The sequence below is a fragment of the Arachis hypogaea genome, unplaced genomic scaffold (genome assembly GCF_003086295.3).
Source record: "Arachis hypogaea cultivar Tifrunner unplaced genomic scaffold, arahy.Tifrunner.gnm2.J5K5 arahy.Tifrunner.gnm2.scaffold_50, whole genome shotgun sequence".
In the NCBI taxonomy this organism is placed as follows: domain Eukaryota; kingdom Viridiplantae; phylum Streptophyta; class Magnoliopsida; order Fabales; family Fabaceae; genus Arachis; species Arachis hypogaea.
The window spans coordinates 15,231-32,001 of NW_027255479.1; the positions used below are offsets into that span (position 1 = coordinate 15,231).

The 16,771-nt window shown below is 32.1% G+C and overlaps 2 protein-coding genes and 1 long non-coding RNA gene across 6 annotated transcripts; 2 read left to right on the top strand and 1 right to left on the bottom strand.

Moving 5' to 3' along the window:
* Nucleotides 1-868: 868 nt before the first annotated feature.
* Nucleotides 869-6,365, top strand: LOC112798028 (F-box/kelch-repeat protein At3g23880). Of its 4 annotated transcripts, XR_011879410.1 has the most exons (4): nt 916-2,374; nt 2,914-3,380; nt 3,742-3,839; nt 5,651-6,365. XR_011879410.1 is itself a non-coding variant. In XM_072231843.1 (3 exons), the coding sequence occupies exons 1-2, from the start codon at nt 1,204-1,206 to the stop codon at nt 3,333-3,335; spliced, it is 1,593 nt and encodes a 530-aa protein (XP_072087944.1). In that variant the 5' UTR covers nt 916-1,203; the 3' UTR covers nt 3,336-3,380; nt 3,742-6,247. The 4 variants fall into 4 exon arrangements, 3 of the variants coding, with proteins under 3 accessions (XP_029152658.1, XP_072087944.1, XP_072087943.1); XM_072231843.1 differs by having other exon boundaries at nt 3,742-6,247; XM_072231842.1 differs by lacking the exons at nt 3,742-3,839; nt 5,651-6,365 and adding an exon at nt 3,638-3,703.
* Nucleotides 3,600-5,844, bottom strand: LOC112795437 (putative disease resistance protein At1g50180). Its single transcript, XM_072231841.1, has 2 exons — nt 5,564-5,844; nt 3,600-5,379 (listed from the first exon to the last, which is right to left on the bottom strand). The coding sequence occupies exons 1-2, from the start codon at nt 5,842-5,844 to the stop codon at nt 3,600-3,602; spliced, it is 2,061 nt and encodes a 686-aa protein (XP_072087942.1).
* Nucleotides 6,366-7,124: 759 nt separating the features above from the next.
* On the top strand, nt 7,125-7,881 carry LOC140183429 (uncharacterized). Its single transcript, XR_011879411.1, has 3 exons — nt 7,125-7,267; nt 7,370-7,402; nt 7,539-7,881. It is a non-coding gene; the product is annotated as an uncharacterized lncRNA (long non-coding RNA).
* The last annotated feature ends 8,890 nt before the right edge of the window (nt 7,882-16,771 follow it).

Below are 16,771 nucleotides of genomic sequence, written 5' to 3' on the forward strand. Positions count from 1 at the left end.
AAAATATTACAATAAAAATATTATATACACACAAAAGATCAATGATTATATTATACACTAAAATTAGTTATTAAAATTAATTATGAATATAAAATATATATTAAAAATAAGTTAAATAACATATATTTATACACAAATATATAATAACTAATTTTGATTGTTAATTTTAGTATATAAATAATATTTATATATATATAAATATATAAATTATTTAATTTATTTTAATGCGTATTTTAAAAAAAAATTCTTCCAAATTTTAATTTCTATTCACATTATATTTTTTTATTCAGTCAAAATTATTTACACTCAACATTATTTTAATCTTAAAAAAAATTCCAAGGTTAATTTTTTTTAGTAATATATCTTTCATGGACTTTTTTTATTCGGAGTTAGTTTTAAAATTTTAATTTTTTATTAGTCTTTATCGTTTGGACTAAGTCTTAATTTCATCTTTAAAATTTAAAATATCTTATTTTTATTCTAAATATTTTATTTCGTTTTATTTTAGTCATGTGATCAAAATTAATTTTTTTTTTGAAAATTAAATTTTTTCTATCATGATTTTCTTATGCATAAAAGCAAAAATTATAATTGTAATAATTATAGTGGATGTTATAGTGATTTGAGAGAAAAATAATAAAATAATAAAAAAATATTTTGAAAAAATATTATATTAACTTGAGGACGAAATAAAATATTTATAATAAAAATATAATAAAAATTAACACTTAATCTAATTACTAATAACTAAATTAATAAATAATAATCATGACCAACTAGACACAAAAAGAAAAATGAAATGATCCAACTACTACGTCTACAGCCCATTACCCAGCGCCTAAAACCGTGTAACCAGCTCAATGATTTTATTTAGTTAACAAAATAATTGTAGCTAATTAAATTTGCTGAAGTTATTCCTAACCGTCAATAATAAAACTTATCCTGATAGCAGAGGCTACTTGTTGCGCTCCCACAATAACACACAAAGACATTATGACATGTTGATTTTTGGTATCAGCACCATAGAAATTCCGTTTTCTTTGACCTGACCCTTCCTTTCCCTTAGTTTTCTGTTTCCAAAGCAAATTCAAGTCCGGGGCCAGGGATTGAGTGAATTGCGAAAAACACAACGATTTCAATCCAAGCATAGATAAGAAGAAGAAGCTGAAGCACACAGGGATCAAAGCAAAAGAGGAATCCACCATGGAGAAGAAGATGAATCATAAGAGCAAGAGTATTCAAGACATACTTCCTCTTGACCTGATTCACAGAATCCTACTGCGGGTGCCGGTCAGACATCTCGCTAGCCTCAAGTGCGTTTCGAAGCGGTGGTACTCTCTAATTTCCGATCCACTCTTTGCTGAATTGCATTTTCACCACTCTCCCGCTGCCACCAAAGCATCCGTCTTCATGGGAGGAGGCAGTCTGGCTTACTTCGTTTACTTAGACTCGCTATTTACTGACAACAATGATGCATTACAAGTAAAAAAGGTGTCTCTCCCTTTCAAGATGAAAAAACTACCTTCTGATTTTGAGTTCCTGGGATCCTGCAGAGGCTTTGTTCTCTTACATCGAGACCCACATTTTCTTGTAGTATGGAACCCACTGACTGGATCCGGCAAAAGAATATCCTACTCTCATATTGTTTCTCGTTTTAAGCACAAGGGCTTTAGGCTTCCTTGCAAGTTCCATCTCTATGGATTTGGTTATGATGCTTCCCAGGATGACTACTTAGTTTTTGTAGCTTGGCAGGATAAGGATGACCATTATCACTTTGATTGCTTTTCCTTGAGAACCAATTCATGGATTAATCTTGATGCTGCACTCTCCAAGCCCTTGGATGTTTGTCACCGCAATTCTTGTGGGTTGTTCTTGAATGGTGCTATTCATTGGGTGCCTTACTCTCTTACAACTTACAGGGATGCTATTATTATCTTTGATATGAAGGAGAGGACTTTCTCAAGGATATCTGGGCCGGAACAACCTGTAATGAGTGCATGCACCTTTCCAACTCTTGCCTTACTAGGAGGCTGCCTAGCCTTGTATTATTGCAATAATGATAGCTGTAACACTCACATATGGGTGATGAAAGAATATAAAGTGCTGTCGTCTTGGACGCTCTATCAGATTCCTTGCAAGGACTTCCGGCCTCTGTGCTTATCTAGTAATATGGATATTATTGGAAGAGGTTATACTTTGTGTGGTACAGTAGGGTACTTCATATATAATGTCAGAGAAGACCTGCTCAAGCATTTTAATGATCGTTATTGTTGGCTTCCACTCCGAACAATAGATCCTGTGTATACAGAGAGTCTCTTGCCACTCCCTGATGACATTAAGGAAAAGGATAAGAAGAAGAATATGAAAAAAAGCGGTATTAAACTATTCTCCTATGCTTTGCACCAAGCTATTCCTGTTTGTTTTCATTGCATTGTGACTAATGAATAAGTAATGAGTAATATGCATTAGACATCAAGTTCCAATCAAATGCCTCTTTTGTGTATGGATGGTGAAATTTGAATTTATCAATACTTATGGAATCATTGATCACTGTCTCGCTTCCTAAAGCCTAGTCTTGCAGTGAGGGGTTTTAACTTTTTAAGTTATTGCTTTTTTCATGAGTAATGCAATGGTGATCTTTTCTGTAGACCATCAGGAGAATTAGGAGAGAATGACTGAACAAGTGCAAACAGAGAAATATTAGATGTAGAGGAAATGAGTAAGAGAGATAATTTGTTTCTGGAGCTTTTAATTTGTGTGTTTGAGGATGGAGAGCTGTTATTGGTGTCTGAATGGTTAAAATATGAAATAGATAGAGATGCCGTGTTGGACTATATAGGTAATAACTTTTTGGTAGATAATGCTGGTGTGATCCTTGTTATAGATACTAAGATGAACTTGTGTTTTGCGTAGGTGATAGGGCGCCGAGCTTGACTACCGCCGGTTTGAAGGGTTATTTTAACAAGAGGAAGAGAGCCGAGAACCAAGGCTCTTCAACAAACGCAGATAAAGAAGGAAAGGTTTTAGCAGAAAAGGTTGCAGCGCTGGAGAAGGATGTTGAGAAAACTAACCTGGAGAAGGAAAAGTTGGTGGCTCAGGTGAAGGAGTTGGAGTCTTTGTTATCTGCCAAGGAGGCAGATGTGTGTGAAGTGTTTATACAAGGTTTTGACCGTGCAGTTCTGCAGATTAAGACTTTGTTGCCAGAGGCCGATGTGAGTGCAATGGATGTGACGAAGGTTGCCTTGAACGGTGAATTGGTAGATGGTGAAGTGTTGGAGGAGGCAGTAGATGAAAATGCTGCGCAGCAGCAGGGTGATGAAGTTGTACGAGTTTGATTTGCTTAGTTAAATAGTTTGTTTTGTTTTGTGCCAGCTATGGAGGTCAGTTAGACTGTTGATTTTATTTGAAATTTTGCTGAAAATCCGAGAGATATAAACTCGTCTTTTGGATAGTGTGGTTTGAATTTGTAGTAGATGTTTGATATCTTTGTTTGATTTGTCTTGCTATCTAGCTTTGTTTGATATCTTTGTTTGCTATCCGAGAGATATCTTTGTTTGATATCTTGCTGGAAACTCAACAAAATTTGTTTGATATCTCCATTATTGGTTTGTGAAAGAACGCCAATCATCAAACTCAGGGCTTCGAAGGGACAATCTACAAAATTTCTTCATGTCCATGGAATGTATGTCTTTCTCTGTGCAAATCTCAAACTCGTTATCAGCTTTACTCTCCGATATGCAGAGATCACGGAGAAGGTCGTGGATCCGGCAAACTGACAGACTTCCATTACTCCTTTTTCTCGCTACCAACACGAAGCTACGATCCACCAGCTCATTCAGGTATTCTTTAGCCATATCTTCTAGTTTTCCTGCAGATGATGTTCCAGATTTTGGTGGTTGGATTAATCCTTTGGCTATCCATAGTTGAATCAACTGTTTCACAGGAATTCTATAATCTTCTGGAAACACTGCAAAATATAGAAAACAAGGTTTCAATCTTTGAAGCAAGTTATCATAGCTTAGCTTTAGCACATTCATGACTCCATTATTATCCTTAGCAAGATACCAAATGACATTGCGCATGATTCTCATCCACTCAACTGTTAGTCTCTTCTTCTTGACGACAATCCCAGCTAAGGTCACAATTGCTAAAGGTAAAAACCCACATTTTTCCACCATTTCTCTTCCGATGGGTTCGAGAACAGGAGGACACTGTTGTGTCCCAAACACCTTGCAGAAAAGTTTCCAGCTTTCATTTTTGTCTAGGAATGGAGGGTAGTAGGACTTTGACCTTGTATAATTTGCCACCTCGTCATTACGACTAGTTATCAGTATTGTATTGCCACTTTTGTTATTTGGAAATAAACTTTCTACCTCATCCCAGACTTCAGGTTCCCATAAGTCATCAAGCACTATCAGATACTTGTTCCTGTCCAAGTGTTCTTGGACCTTGCTCTTTTGTTCCTTCTCACTTAAGACTTTGTATTCAGTAGTAGACTTGGACAATCCCCAACCATTGACAAGGCTTGTGAGAACGTCCTTAGCTTTGTAGTCTTTAGAAATAGTAACCCATCCACAACAAGAGAATAACTTTTTCACCTTATTATTGTTATAAATTTTTCGAGCAAGGGTAGTCTTACCCAACCCACCCATGCCGATTATGGAGACAACTTCAGTGCATGACTCATTTTCCTTCAATTTCTCAACTATTTCATTGAAGATCTCTACAAAGCCCACTATATCTTCCTGGAGGTCCTTATCTTGTTCGTGATTTGATTTTGCACCTTCCATGCTTTTAAATTCACCTTCATCAATGCAATATTTCATAACCTTAACACCATTCAACTCATACTTATCTAGCACATTCACATCTCTTGTTGTTATAATGATTCTACTACCAAGACCAAACCAATCACTTCCTCCTGCAAGTGAGTCCAATTGTTCTATACTATCAACGTCATCTAGAACCAGAAGAACTCTTTTATTGTGCAGACTTTGTTTTATGTCAGAAGATCCTTTTAATGTGCTGCCTATTCTTGGTTTCTTATGCACACACATACCTGATAAAAGTGTCTCTTGGAGATTTTCTAGGCTATTGGGGATCCCCCTTGATTTTATACGTACTTTATCAAGAAAACTTGCAGCTTGAAATTGATGCTTTATCTTGTTGTACAGCTCCCCTGCAAATGTGCTTTTTTTTGTTTCAACATCTCCATAAAGAATCAGCATGCAGAGAGTATCATGAGATTTAGTGTCCAAAAGTGATTCCACCACTTCAAATTGAGAACCAAAATCAATTGGATGCTTAATGTAAAGTGGTTCAGGAGGAACTTTTGCTGAGACTTCTTCAACAATATTCATGATAACATCACTTTCATAGCTGCAAGAACACATGTCTCTTTAAAAGCTCATTTTTATTTTTATTTTAAAAAAATGCAATAATGGTAAATAGAAGAAACGGTTAAAAAAAGTTCAGAATCTTGTTATCATTTATCAATCTATGAAAAGAGGAGTTATCAATGGAAGATTTATGTAAACTCCATTATTAAGTAAAGGTAATTCACCTATTTTCTGCACAATGTTTTCCACTTAGACCGCATACTTCATACAAAGCTAACCTCCATTCTTTTACTTTGTTTAAATCATTGCAGTATCTGTTTTCATGGCTCATCATGTCTTTTTCATATTGATTCCTTTGATGCCGCACATCTGATGGTTCCACTTGATAAAAAACTGGCAAAACTGGTCGTTTTGTTCCTTTGTCAGAGCACTTCATAATCTGGACAAGTTCATCTAAGCACCATGAGGAGGAAGCATAATTCTGGCACAGCACAACAATGGACATCCTGGATCTCTCAATGGCCTCAAGAAGAGTATCTCTAATTCTATCACCAACTCTGAGGTTCTCATCATCTCTGAAGGTGGTGATTCCTCTCTCACACAAAGAATGATAGAGACGATCCGTGAATCCGTACCTGGTGAAGCCTCTAAAGCTCAGAAAAACATCATATATGAAATGTGAGGAGGAAGATTCTGCATCATGATCTGCCGTGAGACCAATTTTTAGTGGATCTTACAATTGTGATGGCAGTTTTATTCAAACAGTGAACCAAAAAACGATGCTTGATAGAAAAGCTTTTGCCAATGTTAAAATTCTAAAGTCACATAAATGGAGATTTGAGCTGTAAGTCATTCACAAGCCGTTAGTCTTATTAAATATTTTAGTCATTCTCCATTACCTTGCTTTATCCTAAAGTTGCACATCCTGATTCATGTGTGTACATAGTTTTATGTATTATTTATGCAAAGGTTGCATTATTGTGATTGACAAAATACTTATTCTACTTATACTACAGTTTAGAGCTACATCTACATCCTGAGGAAGTTTCTTCCTTTTCTCCAGCTCTTGCTTGTAAAAGAGAGAATAGAAATCAAAAGTCTGAGATAATAGCCAAAGTCATGGTTGGTTAGCTTTGAGAAAATAATCCGTGTAAAAACTAACTTTATATTTTGTGTTCCAATGTATATATGAGTGACTAATTTCGTTGCAAATAAAGCACAGGATTCACAAGTTGAGTGGGAAGAAACTTCAAGAAATTTAAGTTTTATTTTGCTTTGAATTATGATTTTCTATCCAAATATGTATGGGAAAGAACATTCGAAAAGTGCAAAATGGAGTTTAGCATCTTGTTGAATCCAATATATCTTTTCAAAATTTTCATTTGCTTTTTATATTTATTTTTTATCTGTGTACATTCTTTTTCTCCCTTTTGCTGCATTATCTTTGAGTGATCTATTTTTAAATTACTGGTTTTTGTTTTTTAGTACTAACCCCTCTTTTTATAATACAAAAGCGCTTACATAATTAATTGCCCTTTGTTCTTTGTTGACTTCTTGTGGTTGTAGAACAATGTAATAATTGGTGACTTGGTGTATTGTCTAAACAGAATATCACATAATGTATAGCCATAAAGTGCACTCATCTTGGACTCTCTATCAGATTCCTTGCCTTTTCTTTCGGCCTCTGTGGTTATCCAATAATGGTGATATTATTGGAGAACAATTTCTTTCGGATAAAGTAGAAAAGATAAAGTTTCACATATATAATGTGGGAGGAGAGCTGCTCCCACGTGTTAAATATCTTTGTTCTGCACATAACATCAGTGCAACCAATACTATGTATACAGAGAATCTCTTGCCACTCCCTAGAGACATTAAGGATAAGGATGATAAGAACATGATGAAAAACAGGAAGAGGAAGGAAAACGGTATGTAACTATTCTCCTATGCTTTGCACGAAGCTATTCCTGTTAGTTTTGATTGCATTGTGATTAATGAAAAACTAACAAGTAATATGCATTATGCATCAGATTCTAATCAACTGTGACTTTTGTCTATGGATGGTGAGATTTGAATTTATCAATGTTTAGGGAATCACTAATCACTGTCTTGCTTCCTATTGTCCGGTCTTGTAGAGATGTTTCGAAGTTTAGATTCATGTCTAAAGCTTTGACTTTTACCAATTGAGCTTTTTTGCAGGCCATGAAGTTCACCATGAATGTTTTGAACAACTTGATGTTGCTAAAGATTAGAATCACAAAGGGGTCAAACAGAGAAAGGGAATCGGGAGCCAACATACAAGTGAACAACTTAGACATGTGATTTTGTTGTAAATAAAGAGCAGGGTTCTCAAGTTGAGCGAGAAGAAGCTTCAAGAAACTTCAGTTTTATTTTCTCTGGATTAGAATTTTCTTTCTAAATTTGAACGGGATAAAACTCTTACGTCTGAAGAGTGAAAAGGGAGCTTAACATCTTGTTAATCCAATATATCTTTTGGTTTACTCTGATAGTAACATTCTTAGATGATGTGTTTTGTTCTTCATCTCCTATTCTTTATCTGTGTACATTTCTTTTCCTTTTGCTGCATTATCTTTCACTGAACATCCCTCATTCCCTCGAGAGGTTACTTTGAGAACACAGAGGCTGGTAAGTTCTCCTAGAGTGTTCAAGAAACTGTAGCTAAAGTTAAGCTCATCAGAATCATACTGCATCGTTATATTTATCTGGGGAATCTTTGAAGGAAATTCACGTGCCTTTAATGTCAATTCCTTAAAGTCCATTAGTTTTAGTTTTTCTTGATTTTTAAGGCGATGCAACCTTTGTAATAGTTCATGCTCGGTACACTTACTTTTGGCATTCCACTCTAATCCCAATTTTCTCTTCCATTAACAATGGAGGACATTGTCACTCCTTCTTCAAGAGTGACAAGTTGGAGGGTTTGGAGACTCGGCAAATAATCTTTTCCTGATGTGTCAGGTGGAATGGTTTTACTAGCCACGCATAACATCCTTTCAAGATGTCTCAATTTCTTGAGCCTCCATATTCCATGCTGGAGGTTATAATGGGAAGCAAGCTCAACAATTAAAGTCTCTAGATTCGGAAGGGTGCAGATTGGACCAGGATGATCCTCTTTTGGACAGTCTACACCCCGATTGAGTCTCAAGTATCTTAAATGGATGCACATACTCATATCCTGGTGTATAAGCTTTTGCAATTTTTAATTCTAAACTATGTTGTGGACACTATAACAATCTTGTATCACTATTTTTTTCCCCTGTTTCTCTAGGCGGCTCTATCCAAGAATCATAACAAAAAAAACTACTTAACTTGTCTCTATTTTTCTTTTATTTGATTGTTTAATAGACACCAAAAAAAATTAGTTGTTTAATAGCTAAATATTAGGTAAAGAATATTGTAATGTTAGAATAATCATATCTACCTCGTATCCTTTTTATAGAATTATTTTAATTTTATATCATAAAAACTACTCCTATGCTGTTAACTGTTATAAGAAAGATTTAAGTCAATTTTATATTGTTCGATGTAATGGGCATTATTTTTTGGGATTTATAATAGCTTAAGCATTAAGTTATACAAAATTTAAGATGTTTTATTTTATCAATTATATAGACAAAATATACACTTTCTTTTTAATCTTGCTCATTGTTAACACGATTGATTTTAAGTATTTACAAGCGAATTATGGCAAATCCAAAAAGAAAAAAAAAAGATTCCAGACGCTATATCACACAAAAAAAATGCTTAATTACCTTGTATGCTAAACTACAAACATTTATTATGAAGAATGTAATAAGAGCACCTACAATGGTGAGTTTCTCTTTCACTTTTTTCTGACACATAGGAACTCTAACCATTGGAGGAGAGAAGAAATGAGTTCCCGCACGGGTCTCAAGGTGAAAAAGTCCCTCTAAACAGGGACTCAAGTTAACAAATAATAACTTGTCATTTGACAAGTTATTTTTAAAAAATAATAATATAAAATCTGAAATAATTAAATAATTATATTAAATAATGAAATAATAATTAAATTAGTAATAATTATAATAAAAATTATATTAAATAATTATATTTTTATTTAATTAATAATTTATATTAATTATTTAAAAAATAATTAATTAGATTAAATAATTAAATTTTTATTTAATTAATGATTTATATTAATTATTTATATCATAATTAATATTGAATATTATTTATATTATTATATTAAATTATAATTAATTAAATTTACTTACATTAAAAAATAAATTTAATTTTTACACCTTACAAAATAATTCTTAGTTGAGTTAGTTATTTTTATTTTTAAAATTTAAAATGCTAACGATATTATTAAAATTAGCAATTGTAAACACAAAACTATAAATTAGTGTAATCCCAAATTATATATTGTGTATTATTATTATATATGAATTTATTTAATATTAATATATTTTAATAGTGAATTATTTTTAAATTTATAAATTTAAATAATATTATTAAAAAATTAATTACATTAATTTTAAGTATTTTAATTAATTAATTAAGTGGGACCACAACAGGAACTAAAGTTAGTTCCTCCTAATGGAGAAGAGAGAGATGCTTTGAGTTCTTATTTACCGTTTATAACGCAAAAGCTGATGTGGAGTTACTTTTTATGACAGGTGGGCCATAAATAGAGACTGAGATGAGTTTCCTACTGGAGATGGTCTAAAGCTTCAAAAGCAGATTTTTTGCACACAAAATATAGTGGAACAGAAGACAATTTAATAAAATGGAAAATAAAACTAACGTTGTTTAGGATTCAGGAATTGCTTACAATTTATAAAATTATTTATTGAATTATTTTATTTGACAAATTTATTATAGCATAAATATTTTGATGTTAATTGCACAAATTTTTGTGGAAGATAAAAGTAGAAAATATTGAATAAATAATTAGAATGTGAGAGTGAAAAATATATTGAATAAAAAAGTTTATTTAGATTGATATGTAACAGGCTTATTGAATTAATTTTATTGAGATCTTTAGTTAAATTCCCATAACTGTATATCAAATCTAACAAGTAAAATTGTTGAGTAAAGTTAACATTCCTAAATATTATTTTATCATTCGTAGTTGTCAAATTTAACTTTATTATTTTAGACAACTTAACTAAAAAATAATTTTTTTTATTTGAATAAATCTAAAAATACTTTCTATATTTATTTTTTAAAATTATCCAAAATATAAAATAATTTTTATTTTATTTTATTTTTGAATTGTTAATGCAAAATAAACTGACCCTTCCCTTCTCTTATAGTCTTTTGTTTCCAAAGCAATTTCAAATCCCGAGTATGAGTAAAAGAAAGTAGAAGTAAAAGAAATTTATAATTTTTTTTACCAAAAATATAATTTATTATAATTAATAATTAAATAAAAATATTATGTGGATATTAAATATCAATTATTAAATTTAATTATCACTATATATTTTTGTATAATATATAAGTTGTTTAATTTATTTTTAATGTATATTTTATATTTTTATATATATTTTGTATAAATAACTAATTTTTATGTATGCATAACACACTTATATTACAATTTATATATTCTTAATCCTAATTTTATTTCTAAAATGGAAGTCTTTTACGCTTGTCATTATTTTGATTTAGAAAAATAAAAATTCAAAAGCTGAATTCTACTAGTAGCACATCTTTCTAGGAACCCTTTTTTTTTTAAATTTAATTCTAAAATTTTATTTTCTTATTATTTGTGAGTAATTATGAGCTTTACTCTAATTCCAAAACTTCTTATTCTTTTGTTTACTTTGTAATTGACTAATTGTAACAAGATTTTTTCAGTCATGTATAATGTAAAAAGAATATGGTATTTTTGTAAAATTATGAATATAATTTAAAAGCTTTTCAAAAATTAAAATGATATAAACTGTGATTTAATTTATAAAGTATTTTCTTTTCTCTAACTAAATAAAATAGATATTTTGAAAATTTAAAATTTTTTTCTTGAAAAGTTTATTCATGAAATAACTTTTTTTATTTATTTGTTTAAAAAAAATAAAACAATGAACTATTTTCCTTTTTTTTTTTCCGAATAGCCAATCCAAAACTGACCCTTCCCTTCCAAAGTATTCTGGTTTCAAGGAAATTTTCAAGTCCCGGGGTTTCGTGAATTACCATATGAATTGGCCAAAGCACAACATTTCAAGCACGGATAAGATTATAACTTTATAAGAAGAAGAAGTGGCAGAAGCACACACTGCACAAACCAAAAGAGCAATCGAGCATGGAGAAGAAGAGCATTCATGACATCCTCCCTCTTAATTTGATTCGCAGTATCTTACTGAGAGTGCCGGCCAGCCATCTCTTTCGCCTCAGATCCGTTTTGAAGCTGTGGCACTCTCTGATTTCCGATCCACACTTTGCTGAATTGCATTTTCACCACTCTCCCGCTTCCACCAATGCATTGTTCTGCATAAAAAGCGGCACTGTGGCCTACTTCGTTTAATTAGAGCACTGGTATTTAGTGACGACAATGATGCATCACACGTGAAAGAGGTGTGTACCCCTTACACGACGAAACCACCTTCTCATTTTGAGGTCCTGGGATCCTGCAGAGGCTTTGTTCTCTTGTATCGTCACCCTCAATGTTTAGTGGTATGGAACCCACTGACTGGATCCAGCAGAAGAATATCTTACTCTGGTATTGATTCTCCTATCTACAATGACTTTAGGCTTCCCGAGAGTGCCCGTCTGTATGGATTTGGATATGATGCATCCCGGGATGATTACTTAGTTGTTGTAGCTTTGAGCCAGCGGCAAGGACAAGATCACTTGGATTGCTTGTCCTTGAAAACCAATTCCTGGATTCATCTTGATGCTGCACTCCCCAAACCCTTGCATGTTTTTAACGACACGTCTGCTGGGTTGTTCTTGAATGGTGCTATTCATTGGGTACCTTTGCCTATTAAAGATCCCAGGGATGCTATTCTTATCTTTTATTTGAAGGAAAGGACTTTTTCAACCATGTCTGAGCCTGAACTGGCATGCTCCTATGAGTCCTATCCAGGTCTTGCCCTACTAGGGGGATGCCTAGCCTTGTATTATCACAGTCGTGATAGCTGTAGCACTGACATATGGTTGATGAAAGAATATAAAGTGCACTCATCTTGGACTCTTTATCAGATTCCTTGCCTTTTCTTTCAGCCTCTGCACTTGTCCAATAATGGTGATATTATTGGAGAAATAATTCTTTCGGATAAAATAGAAAAGAAAAAGTTTCTCATGTATAATGTGGGAGGAGAGCTGCTCCCACGTGTTAAATATCTTTGTTCTGCGCATAACATCAGTGGAACCGATACTATGTATACAGAGAGTCTCTTGCCACTCCCTAGAGACATTAAGGATAAGGATAATAAGAACAGGAAGAGGAAGGGAAACGGTATGTATATTCTCCTATGCTTTGCACTAAACTATTAATGTTAGTTTTGATTGCATTGTGATTAATGAAAAACTAACGAGTAATATACAGTATGCACCAGGTTCTAATCAACTGTGACTTTTGTTTATGGATGGTGAGATTTGAATTTATCACTGTTTAGGGTATCCCTAATCACTGTCTTGCTTCCTATAGTCTGGTCTTGTGGAGATGTTTAGAAGTTTAGATCTTTTCATGTCTAAAGCTTTGGCTTTTACCAGTTGAGCTTTTTTGCAGGCCATGAATCTCTCCGTGATTGTTTTGAACAAAATGTTGCTAAAGATTAGAATCACAAAGGGGTCAAACAGAGAAAGGGAATCGGGAGCCAACATACAAGTGAACAACTTCTGCATGTGGGCTGGGTTCTCAAAGTTGAGCGGGAAGAAGCTTGAAGACACTTCAGTTTTATTTTCTTTGGATTAGAATTTTCTTTCTGAATATGAACGGGAAAAAACTCGTACGTCCGAAAACTGAAAATGGGGCTTAACATGTTATTCCAATATATCTTTTGGTTTTGTCTGATAGTAACAATCTTTAGATGATCTGTTTTATTCTTCATATCATATTTCTTTATATTTTGAAAATTTTCTTTTTGCTTTTTATATGCTATGTACACTTTTTTTCCTTTTGCTGCATTATCTTTTGTTGATCTATCGTAAGTTGTTGGTTTTTGTTTTCTCAGCACTAACCCCTCTGTTTAGATGATTATAAAGAGAAGCATAATTAATTGTCTTTTGTTCTATGCTGTGGTTGGTAGAAATAATGTAATACTTGGTGTATTGTCTAAATCAGAATATCACATTTCAAAGTAGATTTGACATGTGAACACTTTGAAAATTTTTCAATTTGTATGTATTCTCGACACGCTACAGTATTCTTTCATTGATATTCACTTCAGTTTTTATTATTGAATTACATGGTGCTAAGAGTGCGCAACCAGGGATTCAATATTGTGTATTTACTATTGTTAAACCAATATTAAAAATAAAAAGTGTAGTCAATTACCATAGATAAATAATCATTTTATAAATAATTTTTAGTGGATGGCCTATCCTTACAAGATTAGGTACATCCAATGAAATTAGAGTGATAGGCTTTAACTTAATGTCATACTAGTAATTAGTAGTAACCAAGGATATCAGTAAAGAGAAATTATGGGGTTTCACAACCCTTAATTACCAGACACTCTTCATGAATTACATAAGAACCGAGCAGAACAAAACAGAGCTTGCTTCATGCATGGATAACAACCAGAAGAGCATCAATGACCTTCTCCCTCTGGAGTTGTTCGGGGTGCCAAGTATCTCTTTCCTCTCAGGTTAGTTTCTAAGCTATGGCGCTCTCTCATCTCCGATCCAACCTTTGTGGAATTTCATATTCACCACTCTTCAGCATTCACCACCCCTTCATACTTCTTCACCAAGAAATTTGAACTGGTTGGCTACACGGCTACACGCACTCTTTCATGGTGGTGCCACCCTTGGCGCCTCAATAGAAGAATTCTCTCTCCCTTACCCAAGGAAGAAGAAGAATGAGCATTCCCGTTCACTTGTTCTTGGATCATGCAGAGGGTTTGTATTGTTACACCACGATGAACCATATTATATTATTCTATGGAATCCATTGATCAATCCCGCAAAAAAATATCTTACTATAATGTTGTTAAAGAAAAGAATTATTGGTATAATCAAAATGCGGTTCTTCAAGGCATTGGTTATGATGCATCAAATGATGATTACTTGATAGTTAATAGTCTTCAAGGAAAACTAGCTTCATTGTGATATATCAGTAGCTTAGAAAAGCAGACTGAATTTAGGACTATTTTAATTCTACTTGCTTTTTTAATTATTAAAATTAGGTGGATCTTATAGAATCTGCTAAGTGACTTCGTGTATAAAGATACTTTAATTTTGTCTTTTAACCAAACAGAAATGTATGCAAAAATAAAGCTGTGTGAAGTTAAGCTGGATAGAATAAGTAGGAGATTATTTTGTTTTGTCTTCTAGAGTATAATATCAAAATCAGAAAAGAGAAAGAGAAGTAATTCAGCTGTATATTCTCTGATTCATATCAAAATCAGAAAAGAGGAAGAGAAGTAATTCAGTTGTATATTCTGATTCAGCTATGCTCACTCAATTTACAAAAAAATCTCCTCAAAATTATGTGAATAATTTAAATATGTGAATAACTATTTAAATTTACATTCACATTCACATATTAAAAAAGTACATTTTAATTTTAATATGGAGAGAGGATTGGTGTATAGTAAGATTATGGAGGTATATGATGTTTCACCAGGGTAGGGTATGAAGACTGCGCAAGACAAATTGGACCGTCCGATTGGACGGTACAGAAAATCCTGTGGCACGCATGCAGCTGAATTCTAGTTGGCTTCGATGCTTCCAAAAACCTTTGGAATGTTACCCCAGCAGCATCATTTTCACCCTCACACAAATCTCTATATGTTTGCTCTCCAACCCCACAACCATCACCAGCTGTCTAGAAAATTCTTTGGGTCCGATTTCAGTACCCACAAAATTCTGCTTCATACAAATCAGACCGTCCGATTTGTATTTTTCTCTCTGCAATAAAATTGGACGGTCCAATTTTTTCCTACTAAAACAAAAAATTAAACACCGTCACAACAGTATATATCCCCTAATACTTTATAACTCAACGTAACTCATATGTCAACCTTATATTAAAAAAAAACTAGCCATTAAAAAACACTCAATTATTTTTTTTTCAAAAAAATCAAATAAAAAATAACTTAAAAAAGACCTATATAACTAATCATTCTTATAAAAGTAGTGCAAATAATAATAATGTCTTAAAAGTTTATCTTACATTTCATCTTGTCTTTTGTACGTGCATTTGGAGAAGTTATAATTATAATCAATAATTATAATAAAAATATTACGTACATACTAAAATTATTATATTTATATATATAAATTATTTAATTTATTTTTAATGTATATTTTATATTTTAATATATACTATTTATGAATAATTAATTTGATAATTGATTTTTTTCACACATAACATAATTATATTATAATTTATATATGTTTAATTCTAATTTTTCCTTCAAAATTTATTTTTTACTCTAAATTCTAATTTTTCTCTGTATTTATATTTTTATATCTTCTCAAAGATTTTTACGTTTGTCATTATTTTGATTTAGGAAAAAAAATTCCACTAATAACACACTTTTTTTAGGAACCTTTTTATTAAATTTCTAAAATTTTATTTTTTTATTATTTATGATGAATTATGAGCTTTACTCTAATTCTAAAACTTCTTTTTCTTTGTTTACTTTACAATTGTAACAAGATTTTTTTAGTCATGTATAGTAGTGAAAAGAATATCGTATTTTTGTAAAATTATGGATATAATTTAAAAGCTTTTCAAAAAATTAAAATGATATAAACTGTATTTTTCAACTTGTCGTTTTTTATAATTTAATTTATAAAGTACTTTCTTTTCTCTAACTAAATAAAATTAAATATTGTTAATATTTAAAAATTTTTGTTATATAAGTTTATTCATGAAATAACTTTTTTTTATTTGTTTTGTTTTAAAAAAGATAAAACAAATAAGTATTTTCTTTTTTTCCTCGAATAGTCAATCCAAATACCTAGGGGTGTACATGGCCCGACCCAGTTCGAAGATTCGATCTGGTCCTGAACACTTTATGGACTAATTTAGTATGATTTTATTGGGTTTAGGGTTGGGTAAGGGTTTCAAAAATAGATTCGGTTATTATTTCTGGTTTGGTCCAGGCCATAGCTCGGGTCACCTGAATTCGGCCCGATGGTCCGGTCATTATACACAATTAATATTTTGTATTATTAATGATGGATGATAGCTATTCTTATGTGAAATTTAAATATTGTAAACTTTAATATTTCGTGTTATTAGTCATTATAAGATTATAAGTTAATATTTTATG

Excerpts from the sequence above, each read along its gene's own strand:
- LOC112798028 (XM_029296825.2), top strand. The coding sequence starts at position 1,204 with ATGGAGAAGAAGATGAATCATAAGAGCAAGAGTATTCAAGACATACTT. Across the intron at positions 2,375-2,913 it reads GAAGAATATGAAAAAAAGCG|GTGATAGGGCGCCGAGCTTG; the intron begins GTATTAAACTAT and ends TGTTTTGCGTAG.
- LOC112795437 (XM_072231841.1), bottom strand. The coding sequence starts at position 5,844 with ATGTCCATTGTTGTGCTGTGCCAGAATTATGCTTCCTCCTCATGGTGC. Across the intron at positions 5,380-5,563 it reads AAACATTGTGCAGAAAATAG|CTATGAAAGTGATGTTATCA; the intron begins GTGAATTACCTT and ends GTGTTCTTGCAG.